This window comes from Solanum verrucosum, unplaced genomic scaffold (assembly GCF_900185275.1).
Source record: "Solanum verrucosum unplaced genomic scaffold, falcon-dt-bn FXZP01000064.1, whole genome shotgun sequence".
NCBI lineage: Eukaryota > Viridiplantae > Streptophyta > Magnoliopsida > Solanales > Solanaceae > Solanum > Solanum verrucosum.
In genome coordinates this window covers 904,077-926,395 of record NW_026020144.1, presented here as the reverse complement: position 1 = coordinate 926,395, position 22,319 = coordinate 904,077, and the positions used below count along the sequence as shown (strand labels likewise).

General features: G+C 34.5%; 5 protein-coding genes across 5 annotated transcripts; 3 read left to right on the top strand and 2 right to left on the bottom strand.

Moving 5' to 3' along the window:
• The first annotated feature begins 454 nt into the window (after positions 1-454).
• On the top strand, positions 455-3,311 carry LOC125827635 (probable nucleoredoxin 2). Its single transcript, XM_049506942.1, has 4 exons — positions 455-696; positions 1,749-2,255; positions 2,355-2,685; positions 2,759-3,311. Exons 1-4 carry the CDS (start codon positions 502-504, stop codon positions 3,046-3,048), a joined length of 1,323 nt encoding a protein of 440 aa, XP_049362899.1. The 5' UTR covers positions 455-501; the 3' UTR covers positions 3,049-3,311.
• Positions 3,312-4,569: 1,258 nt separating this feature from the next.
• LOC125827760 (calcium-dependent protein kinase 29) lies at positions 4,570-9,863 on the top strand. Its single transcript, XM_049507085.1, has 8 exons — positions 4,570-5,324; positions 7,343-7,486; positions 8,027-8,179; positions 8,274-8,389; positions 8,482-8,649; positions 8,728-8,855; positions 9,352-9,451; positions 9,538-9,863. The coding sequence occupies exons 1-8, from the start codon at positions 4,604-4,606 to the stop codon at positions 9,610-9,612; spliced, it is 1,605 nt and encodes a 534-aa protein (XP_049363042.1). The 5' UTR covers positions 4,570-4,603; the 3' UTR covers positions 9,613-9,863.
• A 684-nt stretch (positions 9,864-10,547) lies between these two features.
• LOC125827800 (RNA pseudouridine synthase 2, chloroplastic) lies at positions 10,548-13,350 on the top strand. Its single transcript, XM_049507141.1, has 7 exons — positions 10,548-10,921; positions 11,192-11,335; positions 11,878-12,138; positions 12,270-12,472; positions 12,710-12,788; positions 12,962-13,137; positions 13,224-13,350. The coding sequence occupies exons 1-7, from the start codon at positions 10,601-10,603 to the stop codon at positions 13,348-13,350; spliced, it is 1,311 nt and encodes a 436-aa protein (XP_049363098.1). The 5' UTR covers positions 10,548-10,600.
• A 464-nt stretch (positions 13,351-13,814) lies between these two features.
• Positions 13,815-18,314, bottom strand: LOC125827947 (probable prolyl 4-hydroxylase 3). The gene is made up of 8 exons (XM_049507280.1): positions 17,813-18,314; positions 17,587-17,677; positions 16,703-16,800; positions 16,076-16,173; positions 15,396-15,525; positions 15,080-15,267; positions 14,738-14,826; positions 13,815-14,112 (listed from the first exon to the last, which is right to left on the bottom strand). The coding sequence occupies exons 1-7, from the start codon at positions 18,010-18,012 to the stop codon at positions 14,753-14,755; spliced, it is 879 nt and encodes a 292-aa protein (XP_049363237.1). The 5' UTR covers positions 18,013-18,314; the 3' UTR covers positions 13,815-14,112; positions 14,738-14,752.
• A 353-nt stretch (positions 18,315-18,667) lies between these two features.
• Positions 18,668-21,966, bottom strand: LOC125827955 (uncharacterized). The gene is made up of 3 exons (XM_049507287.1): positions 21,841-21,966; positions 20,276-20,776; positions 18,668-19,043 (listed from the first exon to the last, which is right to left on the bottom strand). The coding sequence occupies exon 2, from the start codon at positions 20,754-20,756 to the stop codon at positions 20,283-20,285; it is 474 nt and encodes a 157-aa protein (XP_049363244.1). The 5' UTR covers positions 20,757-20,776; positions 21,841-21,966; the 3' UTR covers positions 18,668-19,043; positions 20,276-20,282.
• Positions 21,967-22,319: the final 353 nt, after the last annotated feature.

Here is a 22,319-nt window from a genome sequence, read left to right as displayed (position 1 = left end):
ATCAAAAACGGAAAGTTAAAGATTAACCTGTACACATTACACTTTTTTTCTACTATACTAAATATGTTATTATTAATATCAAAAATAATCTTTCTCCTTCATATAAATATAAAGGTAAAACTTAACTTAACATATATCTCATCCTTTTCGAACTCTATCAATATTTGCGAGAATATACCGAATATATTATTGTGGTTGAGTAGTTAAAAATAAGAAAAAGAGTATAGAATTTGGAAAGCACAATATTGATGGTGATGAAGGACGAAAAATTAAAAGGAGAGAGAGAAAAAAATGCTACGTGTTACAAACTAGGCATAGCTATATACGTATAGGGAAGAGATAGGTAAGAGAGAGAAAAATAAAAATCAGAAATGGCGTACAATTATAACTTTCCCAAACAACACAAAAGCACCTAATTCCAATTCTGAAATATCACACTCAGTATTAATAAACTTTATTAAAAGGGTGAATATTTTTTTTTGTTAGTGAGATTGGAAAAAAATGGAGGAATTGGAGAAGAAGAATATTACTAGTATTAAGGAAGAAGAAGCAGAAGAAGAAATTGATAATAGTTTTGTTCCTGTTTATCACTCTTTTGCTTCTAAAAATTATCATTCTCATCTTGTTTCTGATGATTATTTGTCGATTTTAGCATCCAAAGATGGTGATTTTCTTCTTTCGCCCACCGGAGCTCAGGTATGTTTTACGGTTTTATTTTTCATGTTCTGTGAATTCGAACATAGAATCTTCGATTTTATTATTGTTAGGAATAATCAGTGCTTACGATTTACTCGTTGAAATAAACTATTAAAAGAAGCATTTTTATTCAATTTCACAATATTTTTTTTCGACCTTTTTCTATTTTCTCTATAAGTAGATTTGTTTTACTAAAATAGTGGAGGATATAAAGAGTAGCATTACGGCGAAAGAGATAAGTTACAAAAGTTGCTTATATAATGTTGTTGTTGGTGATGAGATGGATGTGATTCCTTTACGTTTAATCAGAGGTATCGGGTTTGAGGCCTGAGTATGAAAAAAAATGTGATAGAGAATGTTTAAATTTAACGGGGGCGGATTCGAATTAGTGGAGATCTATGGACACTGAGTGGGAAAATTGAGATAGCTAAAGTAAAATCTATGAAGGCCTGGTTGTAACTTTTGGTTGGAATTCAAACATATATAATAAGTCAAGTTTTATGAAATAAAATTTACATATTCGGAAATTGCATATGAAGAAGCCTAATAGTTACTATTAATATGAGGGAGTGAATGTGTATTGTCAAGTTATAATCTTTTTGTTCTAAGTAGCACGTACAAATGCAAATCTTGAATTGCGATCTACATTTGTTTGACGAGCTAGTTTTGTTGAAGGCAAAAGCAGATGATTTGAATTAGGACATGTTGGTGTCTCAAAGTAATAGTAGATGGACTAATGTGATTTGAGATCTTTGGTATGACAATTATCTACTTGGAAAGTTACCAACTCGAAACATTGTTAAGCTGCAATTGGTATGGTCGCTCAGCAATTTGTTAGTATCGTGAATATTGCGTATGATAGCATCCCCTTTTATGTACTTGCCCGTTCTCTGTTGATGTAAAAGGCTCATTTCTCTCCGGACATGAATATTCTCTGTGTGTGTGTGTGTAATCCTTAAACTCAGGGCCATGATTTTATTTTTTTGCTCCATTGGAATAATCTTAGCTTGTACTTCACATGATTTTATGATATAGCGGTTGTGTTGACGCAGGTGAAAGTTTCGGAACTTGAGGGCAAAGTTGTTGGCCTTTACTTTTCAGCTAACTGGTATTCACCATGTACGAAGTTTACAAACCTGCTAGTCAATGTGTACCAACAGCTTAAGGAATGCAGCAATATCAATCTCGGTTTCGAAATTGTATTTATTTCGTCCGATGAAAACTTAAATGCCTTCAATACTTATAGGTCATCAATGCCTTGGCTTGCAATTCCATTCTCTGATTTGGAAACAAGGAGGGCCCTTACCCAAAAGTTTGATGTCGAAGGTATCCCTTGTATGATAATTCTACAACCTAACGATAACAAATTAGACGCTGCAGTTATTAAAGATGGTGTTGAACTCGTGTATCGATATGGAGTGCAAGCTTTTCCGTTTACCAAAGAAAGGTTGGACGAGTTACGAGAGAAGGAGAAGGAGAAATGTGACAACCAGACCTTGAGCAATTTGCTAACACACGATGCCAGAGATGTTCTTTTGGGGCATCCTAGTCCTAAACAAGTAAGTTTGTCTTTCATACACGAATAGATTGTGAAACATATGCGTACTCGAGATATTCACCAATTTGCTGTGCATGCGTATATACGTTTTATTTTGTAGGTTTCTGTTGCTTCTTTAAAGGGGAAAACAGTTGGACTTTACTTCTCAGCTCAATGGTGCATTCCTGCGAAAAAATTTACTCCGAGGTTAATTTCAGTCTACAAAAAGATTAAGCAGCAGCTAGAGGGAAAGGAGGATGAGGATTTCGAGATAGTGTTCGTATCAAGTGACCATAACCAAGTGGATTTCACAACGTATTTCGAGACCATGCCCTGGCTAGCAATTCCATTTGATGATCCAACAATCAATGCTCTAGCTAAGTATTTTGATATCCGAGGGATTCCGAGCCTAGTGATACTGGGCCCTGATGGTAAAACAGTGACCAAACAAGGTATATAGTATTATCATGTGTGACCATCTCATTTGAAAGCTTTCATTACTTAACTAATATTATGGCTCGACAGGTAGGAGCCTCATCAACTTATATAAGGAGAATGCTTACCCATTCACAAAGACTAGAGTAGGCATATTAGAGAAGCAAATGGATGAAATAGCAAAAGGCCTTCCTAAGACAGAGAACCATTCGGGCCATCGACACGAGCTCACTTTAGTACCAGAAGGCCATGGAGGTGGAGCTTTTATCTGTTGTGATTGTGATGAACAGGGCTATGGATGGGCTTATCAATGCCTTGAGTGTGGCTATGAGGTACACCCCAAGTGTGTGAATCCCGTGCGCTGCGACCCAGACAACTAAGTTATTGGGCTGATCTTAGGTTCTTACATGTTATATGTAGAGATAAATAGGTAAGAGGATACCATAATGTATAATTGGGTATAAAGCATGTCTTTCCGACATGTTATTGTGAATTTTTAATGGGCCTTTGTTTATGGAACTCACAACTTCTTGTTGTTGGTTTGAGAAGTCATCAAATATGAGCCTCTCGAAAATCACAAATGTACATAAAAATGTTTTTATTATACTCCAGGATGAGTCATTATCATTCTTTGTTCTATTATGATGAACATGTTATGAAGTATGAAGCCCCATCTCCACCACCTCACACCCTTACACCTCCACTCCAGTCTCATAGTATTTATCGAAATTATATATAAATATTTTTAGAATGATATTTATTATTTATATATCGAATATAAGAAAATAAGTAAGAAAATTCACTTATTTTCTGAAAAATATTTTTCGTGAACATTTTCCATGAGTAGTGAAGTTAGTCGCTCAATAAGTTTGACTTAAGTTGACTGGTGATATAAATTAATATTCACGTTGTTTCAATTTGTTTGATTTACTTTTCTTTCTAGTTCATTTGAAAAGAATGACCTTTTTACAAGTTACCTTTCTCAAAACAAAAAAAAAGAATGACCTTTTTAAACAATTTTTTAAATTTTAGTTTTTCACTTGACATATTTAAGACTACAAAATTAAAGTAAACTTTGATATATTTGACATATCTTTAATTATAGATCACAAGATTCAAATTTTTTTATACTTTTTAAATTTTTTGTGTCAAGTAAATATAGTTCAAATAAATTAAAATGAGGGGAGTGTATTAAGAGTAGTCAATATTAACAATTTGATTGTAATAATTTATGAAAGAATTTTCTCACCTAATTCAACACGTTAAAGTAACGACTGGAATAGTCCAAAATCATTTTTTTTCTTCTCATATAGATATAATTTTTAAATAACAGTGGTTCAAAAATACTAGACGTAACATTTTTATAATTACCTGAATTTCCTTATTAGAATTTTTTATTGCATTCGATTCCAGCACCAAGGGTGTAGTCTAATGATTAATAGTTTAAATTTTAATAAAGATAAAAAGTAGTAGGTGATTCTTTGTTATTTATTCAAGCCTTCGTAAATAAAATTGCCAAATACGTATAACGTATGTTAGTGATAAGTAGCAAGTATCCAATAAAATTAATCGAGATACTTATAATAATATGAACAAAGTTACTCGATATCCGTAATGGACAAACCAATGTCTGGTCCACGTCTTGTTCACATTTCAGTTTGTATAAACCGTAAGCTAGCTAAAAAGTAAGAATAAACCAAAAACAGAGCAACAAAATATCCAAAAGTGACACGGCAAAGCCAAAGCAAAGCACCTCTAAAAGCTAAACAGTCTGTTGTAAAAATCACAAAAATCTCCATCAAAACATTCTCAATGTGAATTAAAATACTTTACTTAACACCCTTTAAATATCCATCAAAATCCACAAATCTCTCTCTCAAACCAAAAAAAAAAAAAAAAAAAAAAAATCTCCTTTTCTCAAAAAAATAATCACCAATGGGTCTCTGTTTTACTAAACAATGTTGTTGTCCACATTATAGAGATGTCCCAATTTCATCATCCCCTGAGTATCATCCAATTCCAGTAGTATCTCAAAAATATCCACAAGAATCGTCACCAGCACCAGAACCAACACCAACACCAGAACCAGCATCGACTTATATGCCAACGCCAAGGACTAGTAATTTCATGTCATCAACAACTCAAATTGGTCCAATATTAGGAAAGCCATATGTAGACATAAAAACACTTTATGATCTTGATAAAGAATTAGGAAGAGGTCAATTTGGGATAACATATCTTTGTACTGATAAATCAAGTGGATTGAAATACGCGTGTAAATCGATTTCAAGAAGGAAATTGGTAACACCAAAAGATATTGAAGATGTTAGAAGGGAAGTTACAATACTTCAATATTTAAGTGGACAACCAAATATTGTGGAATTTAAAGGTGCTTATGAGGATAAGAATAATCTACATTTGGTTATGGAGTTGTGTTGTGGTGGTGAACTTTTTGATAGGATTACAGCAAAAGGGAATTATTCAGAAAAAGAAGCTGCAAGAATTGGAAGACAAATAGTGAATGTGGTTCATGTTTGTCATTTTATGGGAGTGATGCATAGAGATCTTAAACCTGAAAATTTCTTGATGGTTAGTAAGGATGATGATTCTCCATTGAAGGCTACTGATTTTGGGCTCTCTGTTTTCATTGAAGAAGGTTAGTTTGTTTCAAATTTTCTCTAATATTGTTAGTCTTGATGTAACTGATAAAGTTGTTGTAACGTGATTGAGTCAGTTGTTCGAGTTGTGAAAATAACTTCTTGTAGAAACATAGGGTAAGCCTGCGTACAATAGATACTTGTGCTCTGACCTTTACTCGGACCATGTGCATAGCAAAAGCTTAGTGCATTGAACTGTTCTTTGCACTTCTTTATTATTAGACTAATATTTTTCACTCAAGTTATTCTCTTTTACTTCCTTTTTCATCGATTTCAGAACATATATAGGACCTTGATTTTAATTTAGGGTTCACGTTGAGACTTCCAGATAAAATGTTCCCTACCAAATGCGATTGAGTTCTTATCCTTGACCCTCCTCTATATATCACAATCCTTGTTAGCTTTCTATGGTGGTTTTATTTGTTCACTTCCTACATTAATCATGTTATTTTATTCTCTTTGATGTCATGTGATAACTACCTTGAGCAATAAGCTTGATTAATAGGCTTGATACGAGGGTTGATTACTCAACTTAGTTACTATATTATTTTAGAAAGTCATTTTTCTTTTTTTATTTCAACTTTTTTTTTTCCACAAAAAAACGACTTTTTGAGATAATAAATACAATCATCCGAAAAATCAACTCTTGAATACAGTCTTTTAAATATTCAGAATAATTGATGATAATGTTAATTAGAACAATAGTTTGTCTAGTGACCATATAAGTTAAGCTTGATTACTGGGCTGAATGAGACATGATTAGTCACTCAAATTGTTTAATCTTTATTAAATTAATGCTCTTCTGGTCTTTTTATATTTGTTGTTTAAGGTTTTAGCACAACACACTTGTTAAAAAGCCTATTTAAAACCCTAGGCTTATGAGCTATATGCTACTCTAAAGGTTGATTAAGACTTATTAAACATGTTCTAAAGAACGAAAAATGATCACATGCTTTTATTTTATTTTGTCAAAAGCAATTTTATACCAGGACTAAAACCCGAGACTTCTACGGTGATAAAAGGAGACTTATGACTTACTGTTCCTTTACGCGGTTTAAAGTTTACAAAAATCATGAAACATGGATTGTTGCAAATTGAGAAGAAAAAAATAAAAGTGTCAATTTGATGGGACCACGTAATAGACTTTGGTCCTAAGTTTACAAGACTATATATGTGGATGGTTGACTTAGTCAATTGAAAGTAACAGGTCAATGCATATTTTCTTTATGTTCCCGTGTAAAACCTGTAAACACAGTGAATATAATGATGATGATTAAATTCGCAGTTTAATTGAACACGAATTTTTTTTTAAATATAATAGTATGACTTACTTAGTTCTTTTATTTTGGTATAATACATAAACATGATTATTAATTTGATTTCAGCTGACTACTACGATCTTTAACTTTGATTGTATACAAGTAAACATTTAAATGTGTATAAAATTGAACAAATATACACATTCGTCCGACATGACAATTTTGTGTGGCGAATATCTATTTGTACAGATCCAAAATTGAAGGACATAAATGTCCGTTGAAATCAAATTAAATGATATATTTATGTATTATGCCTTTTTTTCCCCCTGGTTGTAAAAGAAGGAGCTTTATATCAAGTGGTTTAATAAATAATATTGTGTGGGACATAAGTCATAACTTTGGTACGTATTGTTTCACAAAGTTATATTGGATAAACAAAACCTGTCATATACACAAAGTTATGACCGGTTTGTTCATTTTGGTACAAATTGTTCACAAGGGGATTGACGAAGCTTACTATGTGTTGCTCAATCTTTCATATCCTTTGAGGTTTTGCCGGACTGTAATATTCATTCTACCTATTTTGTTAAATTGTTTATGAGTTCTATCGAACTGGCAAAATGTAGCAATATATAATAGACATGTTTATTAAGTTGAATCGAATTGAACATAAATATATAAATGTTAAACATTTTGATTATCTTCGGATATTAAACTTGTAATAAGAATTACATTTTCGCGAATTTATTACTTTGCAGGAAAAATTTACAAGGATATTGTTGGAAGTGCATATTATGTTGCCCCAGAGGTGTTGAGGCGCAAGTATGGGAAGGAGATAGATGTGTGGAGTGCTGGAGTTATTTTGTACATTTTATTAAGTGGATTTCCTCCTTTCTGGGCTGGTAAGTACACTTTCTTTCGCGTAAAATTCACAAATAGTCACTTGTCGTGGGGTTTCAAATTTCATAATATAACTCGAAACTCCATGACAATAGCTATTTTTCAAAGACGTGGACAAAAAGTGGCATGTAACACTATTTTTACTTCTTTTTTCCTACAATAATATGTTCTTAGGTAGAGTAGAAAAGTTTTTAGTTGCAAACTACTTTGTCAAGAAACTCATGATGAGTTTTAACTAATTCTCTACATTGATGGTGTACTATCAGGTCGCCTAAAAGATAATTGCATGTAACTAACTAAGGTGTCGATTTTGATGAACTAATCTTTTGTTGTAATAGAGATTTTATTAGGGGGAGATTATTCTCTCTGTAGTTTTAATATTTTCTTTTATATTAGTTTTTTATACGTAGATCAACTGAACAAAATGTCTTAAAATATCATATCTCTACTCTTTTAGTATATCGCTCTCATGATTTGCAATTATTAGCTTCCGCATGACGCTCTATCAACTAATGTTCTGTTTTCTTGTACTTGTACATCAGAAACTGAAAAGGGCATATTTGAAGAAATTGTTAAAGGCCAATTGGATTTTGAATCATCTCCATGGCCTTCTATCTCTACCTCAGCAAAGGATCTTGTGAGGAAAATGTTAACAATGGATCCTAAAAAACGTATCACTGCAGATGAAGCCCTCCGTAAGTGCATATACATCTCAATATGTATTAATTTCACGTATAATCACTAAACGTTGAATTGATAACGAAATCATGTTGATAATGTATGATGCAGAACATCCGTGGCTTATGAAAGACGGTGAAGCATCGGACAAGCCTATTAATAGTGCTGTTTTGTCAAGGCTGAAGCAATTTAGAGCAATGAACAAGATGAAGAAACTCGCTCTTAAGGTACTGCAAAGTAACATTTTCTCCCTTTGTTCCAGTTTATGTGACACATTTTTCGTTCTGATGCTGAAATATATATACAAATTCCTTGAAAGGTTATCGCGGAGAACTTATCAGAAGATGAAATCAAGGGACTGAAGCAGATGTTCAATAACATGGATACTGATGGGAGCGGTACAATCACATACGATGAACTTAAAACAGGGCTATCTAGGCTAGGATCAAAGCTCAGTGAATCTGAAATAAAACAACTGATGGATGCAGTAAGAATGTTAGATTTATTTGTGTCAATTTTATTATAATGTATACTTTTTTTTTGCATTACATTTTCATGATTGCAGGCGGATGTTGACAACAGTGGGACTATAGACTATATCGAGTTCATTACTGCTACTATGCATCGACACAAACTCGAAAGAGAGGAGAATTTGTATAAGGCTTTCCAGTTTTTTGACAAAGATAGTAGCGGGTATGTATTTTCTCCATTTTCTTTAATGTCGAACTTATCATGTTCCAAAGGCGCAATATAACAACACTACGATGCATTTCAAAGCATGTTTTACCTCCCCTGACTAGTAACAGAGTCGGAAATTTCTACAAGGGGATTTAACATTTAAGAAAATACAAGGTATATACCGAAAAAATGTTCTTTATCCCAAATGCACAGTATAAATTTCCAATAAACCGGATTCAATTGATAACAACCTAGGGTCATGTTTGTGTTTTTTGAGAACTACAAACATGCAACCTTATTTGCTAATACAGTCAAACCTCTCTGTAATAACGTCGTTTGTCTGGATATTTTTAAGCTGCTATAGTGAAATGTTGTTATTGAGAACATATAATGGAACATAACATCAGAAATCTGCTTCAAAGAAAACTTAGCCATTATAGTGAATTGTTATTCGTGAGTATTGTACATGATTATTGGTTTGATTCAACTGTTTCTCGGTTTTCTTTAACAGATTTATCACAAGAGATGAACTTAGACACGCGATGGAAGAATATGGAATGGGGGATGAAGCTACAATTGATGAAATCCTAGATGATGTTGACACAAACAAAGTTAGCCAATTCTCTTATAATTCTTCTACTTTTTCTTTTCAATGCAACAAAGTTTTGTCATATAATTTCTGTTTTCATAAATGTAGGATGGGCTAATCAACTACGAAGAGTTTGTCGCGATGATGAGGAGAGGAACTGTTGATGAAGTGAAGCCAAGATGAAAAAATTGACCATTTCTTCATCTATATGGTAGAGTTGCAAGCATTTTCCTTGAATAAGATCCTCCTGTTGTGTAAAAATTGTAAAATAACAGCAGTTTCAAAGTTGGGAGAGGAGTGTTCAGTTCTTTGTACAACCAGAAAACTTATTTGAGTGATAAAAAATGTAACGAAGTGCACCTTTGCTTTAAGCTTTTACCAATGTAAAATTAAGTGAAAGTTAAATAAAAATACACACAAAATCTTGTATATTGCTCGTATTCTTTGAAAATATTGTTGTATTCATGTTGGTTTTGAAAGGACTCAACATGCCATTTCGTCATTTTTGAAGAGTCTGAGCAACAAAATAGTATTTAACAAGATCAGAAGATTGAGTTACCTTCAATTTAGAATTTGTAAATACTTGTTCACACATGATGTTTACATCAAATCAATTCAACTTATCACAATTATATGATTTAATAAAGTTAAAATATATTATGTGATTGTTATGTATTCAAACACATACCATGCATTCATCTGATTGATGTAATCATGTAACCGGTGTATGTGTCTTTTCATAAAAATATTAGATAATTTGTTCCTGAAGTCCTCTAATATAACACAAAAGAATACTAGGTAATTGATTTTTCAACTATTCATTAAAATAGTCAAGATGCACGTGATCTGGTTCAATAATACTCTTATTAATCCAAAGGAAACAAAAAACAAGGGAGGTAGAGTACATTCAACCAAGGAACGTTCATCGATTTACATGGATTATACTGAGATGATTTGATTCTCAACCTTTAATCAGAGGCATTGAGTTCAAGCCTCTAGTCCCTATGAATCCATATTTAATCCACTCCAATGTTATTACCAGGCACCGAGCTGAAAATTTCGAAGAAAAAAATCTCTACCTAAAACGACGACGCTTTATTTCATATCCATCTTCTTTTTCACCTGTTCTGAAAATACCGCTAATCCCTTCCATCCTCAAGGGACATTGGCAATGCTAGCACTCAATACTACGTCGTTCTCTTTGCTACCACAAAACCCAAAACCATTTTCTCTTTCTAGGGTTTCAAGCTTCATTTGCAGAGCATTTACCAAATTCCCCGGAGACTCAGATTCCGACGACTCACCGGATGAAATTCCCGGCCGGAGGTCCAATTACTCCGGCGTCAAGCTCGAAGAAACAGTTGGTGGCAAAACCGGAAAGCTCCGACTAGATTCATGGGTCAGTTCCCGGATCGACGGAGTTAGTAGAGCTCGTGTTCAGTCTAGCATCCGCTCTGGCCTTGTTTCCGTCAATGGACGTGTCACTGATAAGGTCTCACTGCTTTCCACTCAAAATTATACATATACTAAAAAATTGAAATAATATTACTAGTAAATCTTTTCAATAATAGAATGTACCAAAATATTATTTAATTTCGTAGTTTTAAACGCGTCACATGAAAAATTGAAATTAAATTGTTGTCAAAACAGGATTTCTACATGATATTTGGAGCCTGATTAAACATTTCTTAAGGATTTCACTGGCTTAAAGTTATGGATTTTTCTCAGTTTTGTTGGTAAAGATTTGATTTTTACTTTGCAGGTCTCACATATGGTAAAAGGTGGAGATAAGGTTGATTGTACAATAGCTGATTTGAAGCCTTTAAGAGCTGAACCAGAGGATATACCATTGGATATAGTGTATGAAGATGAGCATGTTCTTGTTGTTAACAAGCCTGCTCACATGGTAAGCTCTAGAATAATCTACTTCCCTCCGTTTCAATTTGTTTATCTGGTTTTGACTTGGCACAGAGGTGGTGAAAAAAGAAAGACAGACTAAAAAGAAAAGTAAGACAAACAAATTGAAACAGAGGAAATAGTTGTTTCAGGCATGTTATGCATCTTTCTTTGATGAAACATTAATTTTTTTTTTAGCATGCGAATGGAGATATTCAAGCATTTGACCACAGTGGAATCACCTACCGTAGTTTTTTTTTTTGGAGTCTTGTTCGATTTATGTGCTCTTGGATTAGAGGGATTTGAGAGTTTTATTTTGTTGTCCATTTCTAGAGCACAAGTTCATTAACCATGTAATACTCATTGTTAATCAGGAAAGAGAACTCTGATACATGAAGTTCGATGTAATAGTTCCATTCTGGATGTCAGTGTACTTGAACCATTTCCTTAGTTCTAGTAGTGATACAGATTGATTGAAATTAATAACACGGATGTTTGAACTACTACTTGACTGTTTTAGAAAAGCTCAATGGGATTTTTGTTTCAATACAGGTAGTTCATCCTGCACCAGGAAATGCTACTGGAACGCTTGTAAGTGGTATTCTTCATCACTGCAGTCTTCCTACTGTTTCATTTCCGGGTGAGGAAGTGCTTTCTGATGTGGAGGATGCTTCTGATGATGAGTTGAACATGTTTTCTGCCAATCGAAGTCCTAATTATGGTGACTCTTCTGTTATGTGTGAGTCATCTGTTCGGCCAGGAATTGTGCATAGGTTAGACAAAGGAACAAGTGGATTGCTTGTTGTAGCGAAGGTGATTCCTACTTACAGGCTCTGAAGATGGGTAATTCATGTCTAGTTATCTCCTTTACCTTATAAGATAAGTGTGCTTGTGTTACTAGACTATCTTGCTTAGTTTAAATATCTTTCATGTTGTCTCTACAGAACGAGCATTCCCTTGCCGGTCTAGCTGAGCAGTTTAAGAAACATACCATTAAGAGAGTATACGTCAGCATTACTTGTGGGGTACCAGCTTCAGTCGCAGGACGCGTTGATATTCCAATTGGTCGTGATTCTAATAACAGAATCCGTATGGCTGCTATCCCTGGGACACCTAAAAGTGGAAAATCCCGTCATGCTGTCAGTAGGTGCTGGAAACTCTTTCATACTTTGTTTTCTTTGCAATGCGTTGATTAGTATTTGAATGTCAAATTCCACAGCTCCTTCCCTGCTCCGTTTAGATCCACCTCCACAACCACACACACACAACGCACAATCACCCCAAACAAATGTGAAATCCTTGTGGAAAAGGTCTACCTGCTTCTCTTCAAAGTACACGCTGATGTGAATCTTCCAGTGACATATAAATCAAGTAATATTTTCAGGTATAAAGTAATTGAAAAACTTGCTGGGGGTGGCTCGGCATTGGTTGAATGGAGGCTAGAAACTGGTCGCACTCATCAGGTACACAATATCACATGGACTCTTAGTTACTCATGACAAATTTTCACTCTTCTGCCTAAACATTGTCAACTTCATGCTTTGCCATCTTGATTTACTACATTCTTTCAAATCTCAAACATATGTGCTTCAATCTTTCTAGCCCGTTATTCTTAGCATTTGGTTTAACGAAACAGATACGTGCTCATGCGAAGTACCTAGGTATACCTCTTATGGGTGATGAAGTGTATGGAGGTACGAAGAACATGGCCCTTTCGCTTCTTCAGCATAAAACACCACCAATGTTTCATGGGAAACTTTCACAATTGGTGTCTCAAATTGACAGACCTTGCCTCCATGCTTTAACCCTCGGGTAAACATTGAATATTATGTTGCATCAATTCTGCATGACTAAATACATATACATGTATCAGTATCGATATGTGACTTGATTTGCAGATTTAGGCATCCATTCACAGGCGAGAATATACATTTTACGCGGTTGCCTCCTCCTGATTTTGCTGAGATATTAAGCGATCTACGTGCCATCAACACTGAGAAGGTAACTCATCCAAATTACTTCTAATACTAATAATTCCAATCCTCGTATCTCACATTTGGTGATGTGAATAATTTACTTTCAGGTTTTATGAATTCAACACAACATGATACATTGTTTTGATTGAATGTCCATGTAAAAGGAGCAGCAGATTCTTTGATACTAGTTCAACTAAATTTTCTCATACGCTGACATCTCGAACACAGTTTTGATACTGTAATAGATAGTTATAATGAGTTTATTCTTTTTTGTTGTTATATAGTTAAATTACTCTCCTATATTTAATCAGCAGAACTCGAGAAGGCGACACCTGAAGAAGTATCATTCTTTTGCGAGTTTCCTATTTGAACTATCAAATATTTGTGTTTCTACCTAAACTATCACTGACTATTTGTCAAAACATGCCTTGAAACTAACGAGTTTCCTTATACTTCTTGTGTGTTTTTGTACCATTATCTCTCTTTTTCATTTTCCGAAGAACGTTACAGTAAATCAGTCTATAAAACCTAGCCCCATGCAATAAATAACATAATTCAAACTCTTATTTCTAATACATTTAGCTGCCAACTATTCTGTCCTAACTAGACTACCACAACGGTATATTCAGAAACCACAAATATGCATGAGTTCTTCAAAACCGGCAAGCAAATGGCCTGCGTATATGTTAATGGAAGTCTGGCAAATAAGCCTCACATCTGCCCCAGAAGTCTAAACAACCCAAGCAAGCACCATTCTCCACAACTACAATAAGGTTGGGATCCATTACCCCTTGTAACTCGGCCTAAATATCTGAAACGCAAGAAAAAGGTGTCATAACCAAAGTGAAAATGCATTTTCCATGAAGGCAAATACAGATTCTTTCACATTTTACAGCTAAACTGCTTACATTTGGATATAGAGCAAAATATATTGATTCTAAGAAAGTCGTGCATTTTGTGTAATAAGGAGAATTAAGGCTAGCATGCTATAATCCAAATCGGGAAGGCCCTAACTCAGCCAGGATTTATATAAAATCGAAACATCTCTTTGCTGAATGCAAGATGAAAGCTTTCTTCTTCCCTCTAGCTATTAGAGTCAAAGAAATGAATTGCATTCAATTTGAAAGAGAGCGAGAGAGATGATGGTAGCACTTGAGAATTTGATGCGACACTAGCATGAGGCCCTAACTGTCTCACAAGCCTATTTCATTGCTACCATAGAGGAATTGACAGAAATCACAAGTGTTTGCAAGTAATCATAAGCCTACAGGTAAACGGTTAGGGTTGTATTGATTATTAACTCGTTCAGGTGCACAACATACTTTTCACAATACTTGAGACCATGTTTTAATCATCAATCAGCATATATCAAGAGAAAGTTGACTGTGAGGAGTTTTAAGCTAGATATTTGAAAATAATTTCCAAAATGAAGATACCTTTTTGAAAGAAAATTAGCTCTTGTATTCACCAACATGCATCCACTTGGTAGATGACCATTTGTTCCCTTTAATCACAGGGCAACCACCTGGAATAAAATTGTTAAGTTGCACAGATCAAAGTTGTTAGAAGACTAAAAGAAAAAATTAGTTCTTTTAGGGAGTAAAATCAGACATCCACTGCCCAAGACAAGAAGAAACTGACCAAAATTAAACTGTTTGCTACAGGTACACTTGCATCTTTTTCTATCAGAGTTCTTCTAGGGAAGGAAGGAAAGGGGAAACATTTAAATAAGGTTTAAAGGGTGTTAATAGTGGGAGATTAAGGAGAAAGAGAAGCACCATGCAGACTTGACGGATCCAAAGTAGCATCAGGCCGCATGCTCCAGAAAAGCAAAGCATCGCCCATCTTTGGTTTGACAGAGAGCCCCCCTTTGGCACATTCTGACAACTCATTCCACCCAGGACTAGAACTGAAGTTTCCCTTTGCTGCTGGGAAAACAGTCTCACCCCCTTCTTCAACATCTGATCTGCATATGCCCCAAATATGCAAATAAAACAAGCAATTGCTGTGTATTCCTTATGGATGCGACTTAGAAAAAATTCAGAACTTTTACCATATCTATCATGTAATTATTTGAGGAATCATAAATCTTACAGATACATGAGAAGAGTAGCTATGCGTTGGCCCCCATTTTTGGTGTTGAAGTCGTCAAGAAAGTAGTCATAATGAGGCTCATACTTCTGTCCAACTTCATAGTGTAAAACTTGTAGACCTTCTCCATGTTCTGTAAACAAGCTAAGCTAATCAAGGCATTCACAAGGGAAGAAAAACATTATTATGATCCTAACACAGGATGAATACACGTCTGTGCAGAATCAATCTTCATTTCCCTTAAAATTAACATTAGTGACTCTCACAAACAAAAATAGGATCACCCCCTCACGTTTTTGTGTTGTGAAGAGGAAAACCAAACTAGTAAGATCATATTTTGAAGGCCAGGCAAAAGAACAGCCTAAGATATCCCTAGACAGGACAATATATATTTAAGTTCTGCAACTAACATGAATAAAATGGAATGTAAAAATCCTAAACCTCACTTAAGTTAAGCTTAACTATCTAAACCTTCAAAATTAAAGTAATAGAAAAATTTGAAATTTAATGATTACTACTAAGAAGTTTTAAGTTACAACCATTGCTTCTTATAAAAGAACAAATAAAGCACGTAATCGGAGAATGTTTCCCATATATAATTTTTTAATAAGAACTTGTGGATGACAATGACAACAAAGAGTTCATACGCTACGATTTTGTATGGTATCGCACAGTCCTCGTACCTGCAGGAATGAATGTATAATCTGCTATCCTCTTCTCAATATTTCTGATAATTTTATCTCGCCCCCTCCTCAAAAACATTCCCGAACTTGTACGAACCCTGTTATATAAAACTGTCAGAACATCAGTTCCATAGAAAAAACCTTTGTTGTTCGGACTCTCAAAAAATGATGCCGCTCAGGTGTCGTATCCTACAAAAAGGCACTACTTTTGGAGGATCCTACAAACATTTGGTTTCATTTTTGAAGAGTCCAAGCAACATAGGAAAAAGCAATTCCCTCTTCCATCCTATTTCAGATGACACCATTTAACCAACACAAATTTTAGAAAATTAGTAAGATTTATCTACTTTCTGATAGCAGTGGAAAAGAGTAAGTACCGATCGAAAAGTTAACACGTTTGGAAAACATCGCTCAAATTTAGTTCTTAAACTGTGTAGAAGTTGCATAAAATAATTAGTACTATTAAATAGGATGGAGGCAGACATTTTGAGGTGTCTTCAAACTGAAATAGTATCAGATATTGGTTTGGAATGAAGGGCAAAAAATATTATAGATGACGAAGACTTAAAAGATGCTGGTTGTGGCAAACTGGCAATTAATGGAAGTAAAGAAATTAGCAATACAAACCTGCTATCTTTACTCTGACCGGTTTTGCTATCAACAACTGATGACTTCACCATGTGAGGCTTAGCTTGATTTATTAAGTATTCACATTCTTCCTTGGACTGTCGAAATGCAAACCACATTGTCACATTAAAACTTTTCCATTTTACAATACCTTAGTGAATCACAAAAGTAAACACATGTTATAATTAGTATGATCTAACACACATCCAACCTCAAATTGGTTGGGTATACTATATGAATACTTATGTTTTATTTTGATATGTCTATTCTAACGCTAAATAACTAACCTTTAATTCAAATGAGTGGTTCTATAAAATTAGCATGGGTGTTTCCCCGTTCCCCAATCAGATGTTTGGAAGTGAGCTATACTCCACATGGAGCCAAGCAAGTGTATGGCCTTGCCTTTCCATTTGACCTCTTTTCCCACATGACTAGGAATGCTCAGTGACAACCTCTCAATTTTCACCAACTGCCTCTCTTGTTACTAATGTGATCGCACCAATCATGTTCAAGTAAGCTCACTAGATCTCACCTTATACGAGCATACAAATCTCTAACCAAACACCATAACTAATTTTATAGAACAACAATAACAAAACCTTAGCTCACTAGATATTCTCATGCTAAATAATAATTAACCTACAATGCAAATGAGAGATACTATAAAACTAGAGGCTCTCTAAATATCACCCTTACGCGAGCATAGAAATCTCTAACCAAAAACCAGAACTAAAGCAATGTAACAACAACTACTAAACCTTAGCTCACCTATAAGGATATTTTGCTAACAATTCAGTAGACAAATAAGTAACAATTTAACAAAATCAAACCAAAAATGCCAGAGATTATGGTTACATAATGAAGAGCAAGAGCGAAACGCTCACCAAAAAATTGTGGTAAACAAACGCACGAGGCTCCCAAGATAAGATCTCCGTCCATTGCTCGCCTCTTTTCCCCAGTCCGTCACCTTCCCCTCTGCAAATGAATCTCTACTCAGCCATACAGTCCAACAAAAACTCATTGGATCGGAAGCAACAGTTAAAACATACTCCAAGCATATAAAATCAGTGCAATTAATCAATTCTCCGAAATCCAAAACAATATACGTACATGTCTAAGTTGAACCGCTTGAACTTGATGTGATCCTGAGCAGTCGACGACAACTCATCATCAGAACCAACAGGAAGATTGAAAATGCCAAGAGCGAGAAGCATTAGAAGCACAACTGTTAGCATCAGAAGCATCGAAAGTACTAAAACCACTGTCGATGATCTCTTCCCTTGATGCCGATTCAACCTCCCCTTCGCCATTGCTTCACTACAATCTTCACCGAAACCCTAGATTGATCAAATTTAATGCAGCATTCGTTTAGCAAATAAGAGTATTTCCCGGTAACGGAGTTGCTTTTCCCGGTGAGAGTTCGTCAAACGGAAAAAATGAATCGGAGAAATTGAGAAAATCGTATAGGAAGTCTTATTTGACGGTGAATTGTAACTTGTAAGAGAGAATTTATATTTTTATGTATTTTTAGATTATGCTGGAAGAAGATTAAAAATAACGGTTTACGTGAAATGACAAATTAGTCCTTTATGTTGTTTTTTCAAAATTACCTGATTGGGGACTGAGCTTTCGTATTTTGTTTGAAAAGGTATAAAAAGCCCCTGGTTTTCGAAATAGAGCACACTGAATCTAGTTCTCTTTCTCTTGTTTTAATAATATTTAATTAGATTGATTACTTGATGAACGCTCACCAAATTAAGTCATAATTTCAATAGGATAAAGACATTGACGGTAAAAACAATTTTGATTAATGCTTCTGCTCGCGATTATATCTTCTGCTTCAAGTTAAACGCTCATCAATCATCTACATGAGTATATAATCAGAAACCATAATGTGAATTAACATCTTAAGCTAACTATTTCTTAAAACCCAATCAATAGCTTTAGTACGAACCCAGGCTTTGTCTTAAGAGTTCATTTGAATATATACAAATTATCAATTTCAGAATTCAATAACTTAACAAAACTAGAATCCCAAAGTCGTAAGCTTCAATTCTGGCTCTGGCTTTGTTACAATATGGAACTTTTCGAATAGTTTAAGGGCCTCTGCTATGTGGCACTTAAGCTTATGACCATTAAACAGACAAGGTTAAATCCCTACACAAACCAAACAAGTCTAAAAATTCTCTAAAGTTTCTCCTGTTTCTGGAAAGTACAAGTATAATGAAGGTTGAAAGAGTAACGAGAAGATTATAACAATTACAATTGTATTGCATAATCTCCACGCGGAAGAGCTTCACTTGTTAAGGTTCTTGAACTATCACTGTACATTTCACAACACCTGCACAATTAGCATAGCTGAATATCATTCAACAATGGAGAAAAGAAGTGGGAGAGTGAATTGAATAGCACATCAGGATTGTAAAGTAAACCCAGCCCACGTAGTGATGGAGTCTGAATTTTCACTAAGGGGGTTCAAGAATATGAAGAAGTAAAGAGAATTCAACATCAACTCTATATACATACAAAATAATTTTAGCCTAGTATATACAATGCAACTTTCCGCAGAATCCCTTGCCCAACCTGACTCCGCCCCTGAGCCCACTTTGATTGTCAAATTGACATTAATAAGCTTCAAACAGTAACATCACCCTATTATTACCGAGGAGGGGACTGAATTTTCATTTGCGAGCTCGTGAGCATGATTCTAATTCTCCATCTCATTGGTCTACTTTTAATTCTACACGAGGAGAGCTATTTACTCCAAAATAAAACTTCATTTTTCGAATGCCAACCTACATTTACAATTTAGCTCTGCTAACTATGCAATGAAAAGTACTAGTAAAGTATAGTAGATACTATCAAGTTTGATTGCAAAGAAGACATACATTTATCAAATAAACATGTCTAACAATAATGACAATAGTTCCAACTTCCAAACTTTTTCTTTTTTTAACGTTGAAACTGCGTCTTGATTTTATAGGCACTTGAGAAGAATCTTTGTAAAAGGGGAACTAAGCCTGACCTTTAACTACAAGGGTTGATCTTGGAAAACCAAGTTTTGAGAGCTAAATAGATAACAAATCGCTATCATTCGGACAAATTCATGATATTGCGGTGAGAGGAAGGCACACAACATATCAAATTGCTATCATTCTCCTTTTTCTGATTGATTTATGTGGTCATCCATCGACCTTTTGAAACGGACACAAATTTATTAGCGTTTCCGGTAATGCATTTATATCCAATGTAGTTAAGTTCTGCTAATTGTAACTTTCCTGCAAAATCAACCTTACTTTATTCATTTGAGTTCCATTGACCAAAAGTCAATCTGTATTAAAGATTTTAAGTATGTACCAAAAGTCGACCAATCAGCATCTAACTTGAATCCTACTTTAGATTATCCAATCACCCAATCAGTTCCAATTCAAGAAAATAAATGTAATAATGTTCAACGCTAAAAGAAACTGAAGTTAACGTCATCCTGTATATGGTAATATATCTTATAGATAATGTTCTGAGAAAAACATGTTATATGATGGGTGTGTATTGAGGGAAAAAAATTTGACTAACCGGAATATCAAGGAGTATTTGAATTGCCACGTTGCTTTTCGATTTCTTGCTTTTGTTTCTCAGCAAGTTTATCCAAAGCAGCTTGCAGAGCATCCCGGCCTCCAATAAGCAACCTGGTGATGACTTCTGGATCTCTCTCAAATCGTGCCTCCTCAAACTCCTTTCGGACATTTTCTCTGAGTACATCACGCCATAGGTTGCCTTGAGAGTTGGCCCACATGAAGAACCGAGTAGCACGGATGACATCTCGGTAGAGACTTAGAGCCTCACGGCGACTGCTAGTGAGTCGCTGTCTATTTAGGAGCTCGTTCTCGTCATCATCAAGGCTCTTCTCCTTTTTGACCACATGTCTATCCAATAATTCCTCCATAGTGTCTGGACCATGGTGCAGAAAGCGACAGTGATGCAAGAGACATCTTGACTCAAAACTATGATTCACAGCAGTTGAAAGATTTCGGAATTTTTGGATATTAGCAGTCATCTTTCACCTCAGTGACTTGGCTGGTAGGAGCAGAGAAATAAGACTTTAAAACAGGCATATTTTATCCAATTGTCGTACTTCACAAGAAAAAGCCAGTAGATCAAAGTGAAGTGAAAGAAATGATCCAAGTTAAAAACACGTTTCTTCAGAATTTACCAACATCCACACAGAACAGTCTTGAGTTTCTTAAGAATCTATCAAACACAGCAACCGAAAGAGAGCAGAAGGGAAAGAAGTGGTGCATGTCTTGTGGTATGCAAGATACTAGGTGATGGAAAAAACTCCCAACTGACTCTCAAGACCCCTTTTTGGGATAAAATAAGAAACAGATTGTACTCAAGATACTACGTGATGGAACAAATACGCTAGCATGCTGGCATGTATCTAACAAAAGCAATTTCAATCGAACTTAGAACACCTTTCTACTGCGATGCCACTATAGGACTAGAGATACAACGAAACCAAAAAAAACGACTTCTCTTTTTCATTTGACCACTGTGTAGAGAAAGAGCTCCAGGTCAGACAATGGGAGGACTACCGGAGAATCTACATACTCGTTCCATTCAGTTTAATCAAAATTCAAGTTTTAAAAGTTGCTAACCATAGATTTCAAAGCAAATATATTATTGAACACCACAGAAAAAAAGAAAATTAGCAGCAAAGAACCAAACTTTGGCACACATTAAAAGAAAAAGATGAATTAGAATATAAAAAAGATAGCTCAATGCACTAAGCTCCCATAGCAACACATAATACATCAATTTATTCTTCCCTGGCACCTTTTCTAACAGTTGACAATATGATTGAGCATAAAAACTGAATAAACACAATGTAATCAACATCTCAGTTAAATTAAACAACGTATTGGCAATTTGGCAGCATAATACAATAAATTTGACATTTCCCAGAAGAAAAAATAAACAACAACAAGAACAACGTAGCTTTTATAGGGTAATTAATTATAGCATAAACAATTCGGCAACTTTAATATCATTCAGAAAGAGATACAAAGCAGAAAAAAATAATTAAAATATAAAAAAAACGTATTTTGAACCCTAATTAGAGAAAACATTTGAGATCTAACCTGTTACAGAAATCTGCAAATTACTGACTGGAATTAATGAAAGAGAGAAGGAATCTGTTTGTTGTTGGCAAGAACACTTGGGGAAATTAGCATTTTAGGGAGGGAAGAGAAATTGGAAAATAGTGTTGGCAATTTCGGGTTCGAAAATGGGTCAAAATTCAACCCGTTCATATTTTATCTCAGATTTCTGAATCGATACTTCTCGTTTTCTATTACTTGACTCTAGTTAATTTGATATATCTAATTTTAATGAGAGATATATTTTACTAATTACTAGTATTGCTATTAAGTATGTTATATCATTATTATAAGATTATAAGATTTTAATTAACAAGCAATACTAACTAGTTATTTGTGTATTTTAGTTAAGCAAGGATAAATAAAAGAAGGCATAATACGAATGATTGAAAATAATTTATTTATATAGAATAATAAAATTACTAAGTACTTGCATAAATATATAAAAATTATGAAGCTTT

Excerpts from the sequence above, each read along its gene's own strand:
- LOC125827635 (XM_049506942.1), top strand. The coding sequence starts at position 502 with ATGGAGGAATTGGAGAAGAAGAATATTACTAGTATTAAGGAAGAAGAA. Across the intron at positions 697-1,748 it reads TTTCGCCCACCGGAGCTCAG|GTGAAAGTTTCGGAACTTGA; the intron begins GTATGTTTTACG and ends GTGTTGACGCAG. Across the intron at positions 2,686-2,758 it reads TAAAACAGTGACCAAACAAG|GTAGGAGCCTCATCAACTTA; the intron begins GTATATAGTATT and ends ATGGCTCGACAG.
- LOC125827760 (XM_049507085.1), top strand. The coding sequence starts at position 4,604 with ATGGGTCTCTGTTTTACTAAACAATGTTGTTGTCCACATTATAGAGAT. Across the intron at positions 5,325-7,342 it reads CTCTGTTTTCATTGAAGAAG|GAAAAATTTACAAGGATATT; the intron begins GTTAGTTTGTTT and ends ATTACTTTGCAG. Across the intron at positions 8,390-8,481 it reads TGAAGAAACTCGCTCTTAAG|GTTATCGCGGAGAACTTATC; the intron begins GTACTGCAAAGT and ends ATTCCTTGAAAG.
- LOC125827800 (XM_049507141.1), top strand. The coding sequence starts at position 10,601 with ATGCTAGCACTCAATACTACGTCGTTCTCTTTGCTACCACAAAACCCA. Across the intron at positions 10,922-11,191 it reads ATGGACGTGTCACTGATAAG|GTCTCACATATGGTAAAAGG; the intron begins GTCTCACTGCTT and ends TTTACTTTGCAG. Across the intron at positions 12,473-12,709 it reads TCCCGTCATGCTGTCAGTAG|GTATAAAGTAATTGAAAAAC; the intron begins GTGCTGGAAACT and ends TAATATTTTCAG.
- LOC125827947 (XM_049507280.1), bottom strand. The coding sequence starts at position 18,012 with ATGGCGAAGGGGAGGTTGAATCGGCATCAAGGGAAGAGATCATCGACA. Across the intron at positions 16,801-17,586 it reads TTGTTTACCACAATTTTTTG|TCCAAGGAAGAATGTGAATA; the intron begins GTGAGCGTTTCG and ends GCATTTCGACAG. Across the intron at positions 14,827-15,079 it reads GGATCCGTCAAGTCTGCATG|GTGGTTGCCCTGTGATTAAA; the intron begins GTGCTTCTCTTT and ends ATTTTATTCCAG.
- LOC125827955 (XM_049507287.1), bottom strand. The coding sequence starts at position 20,756 with ATGACTGCTAATATCCAAAAATTCCGAAATCTTTCAACTGCTGTGAAT.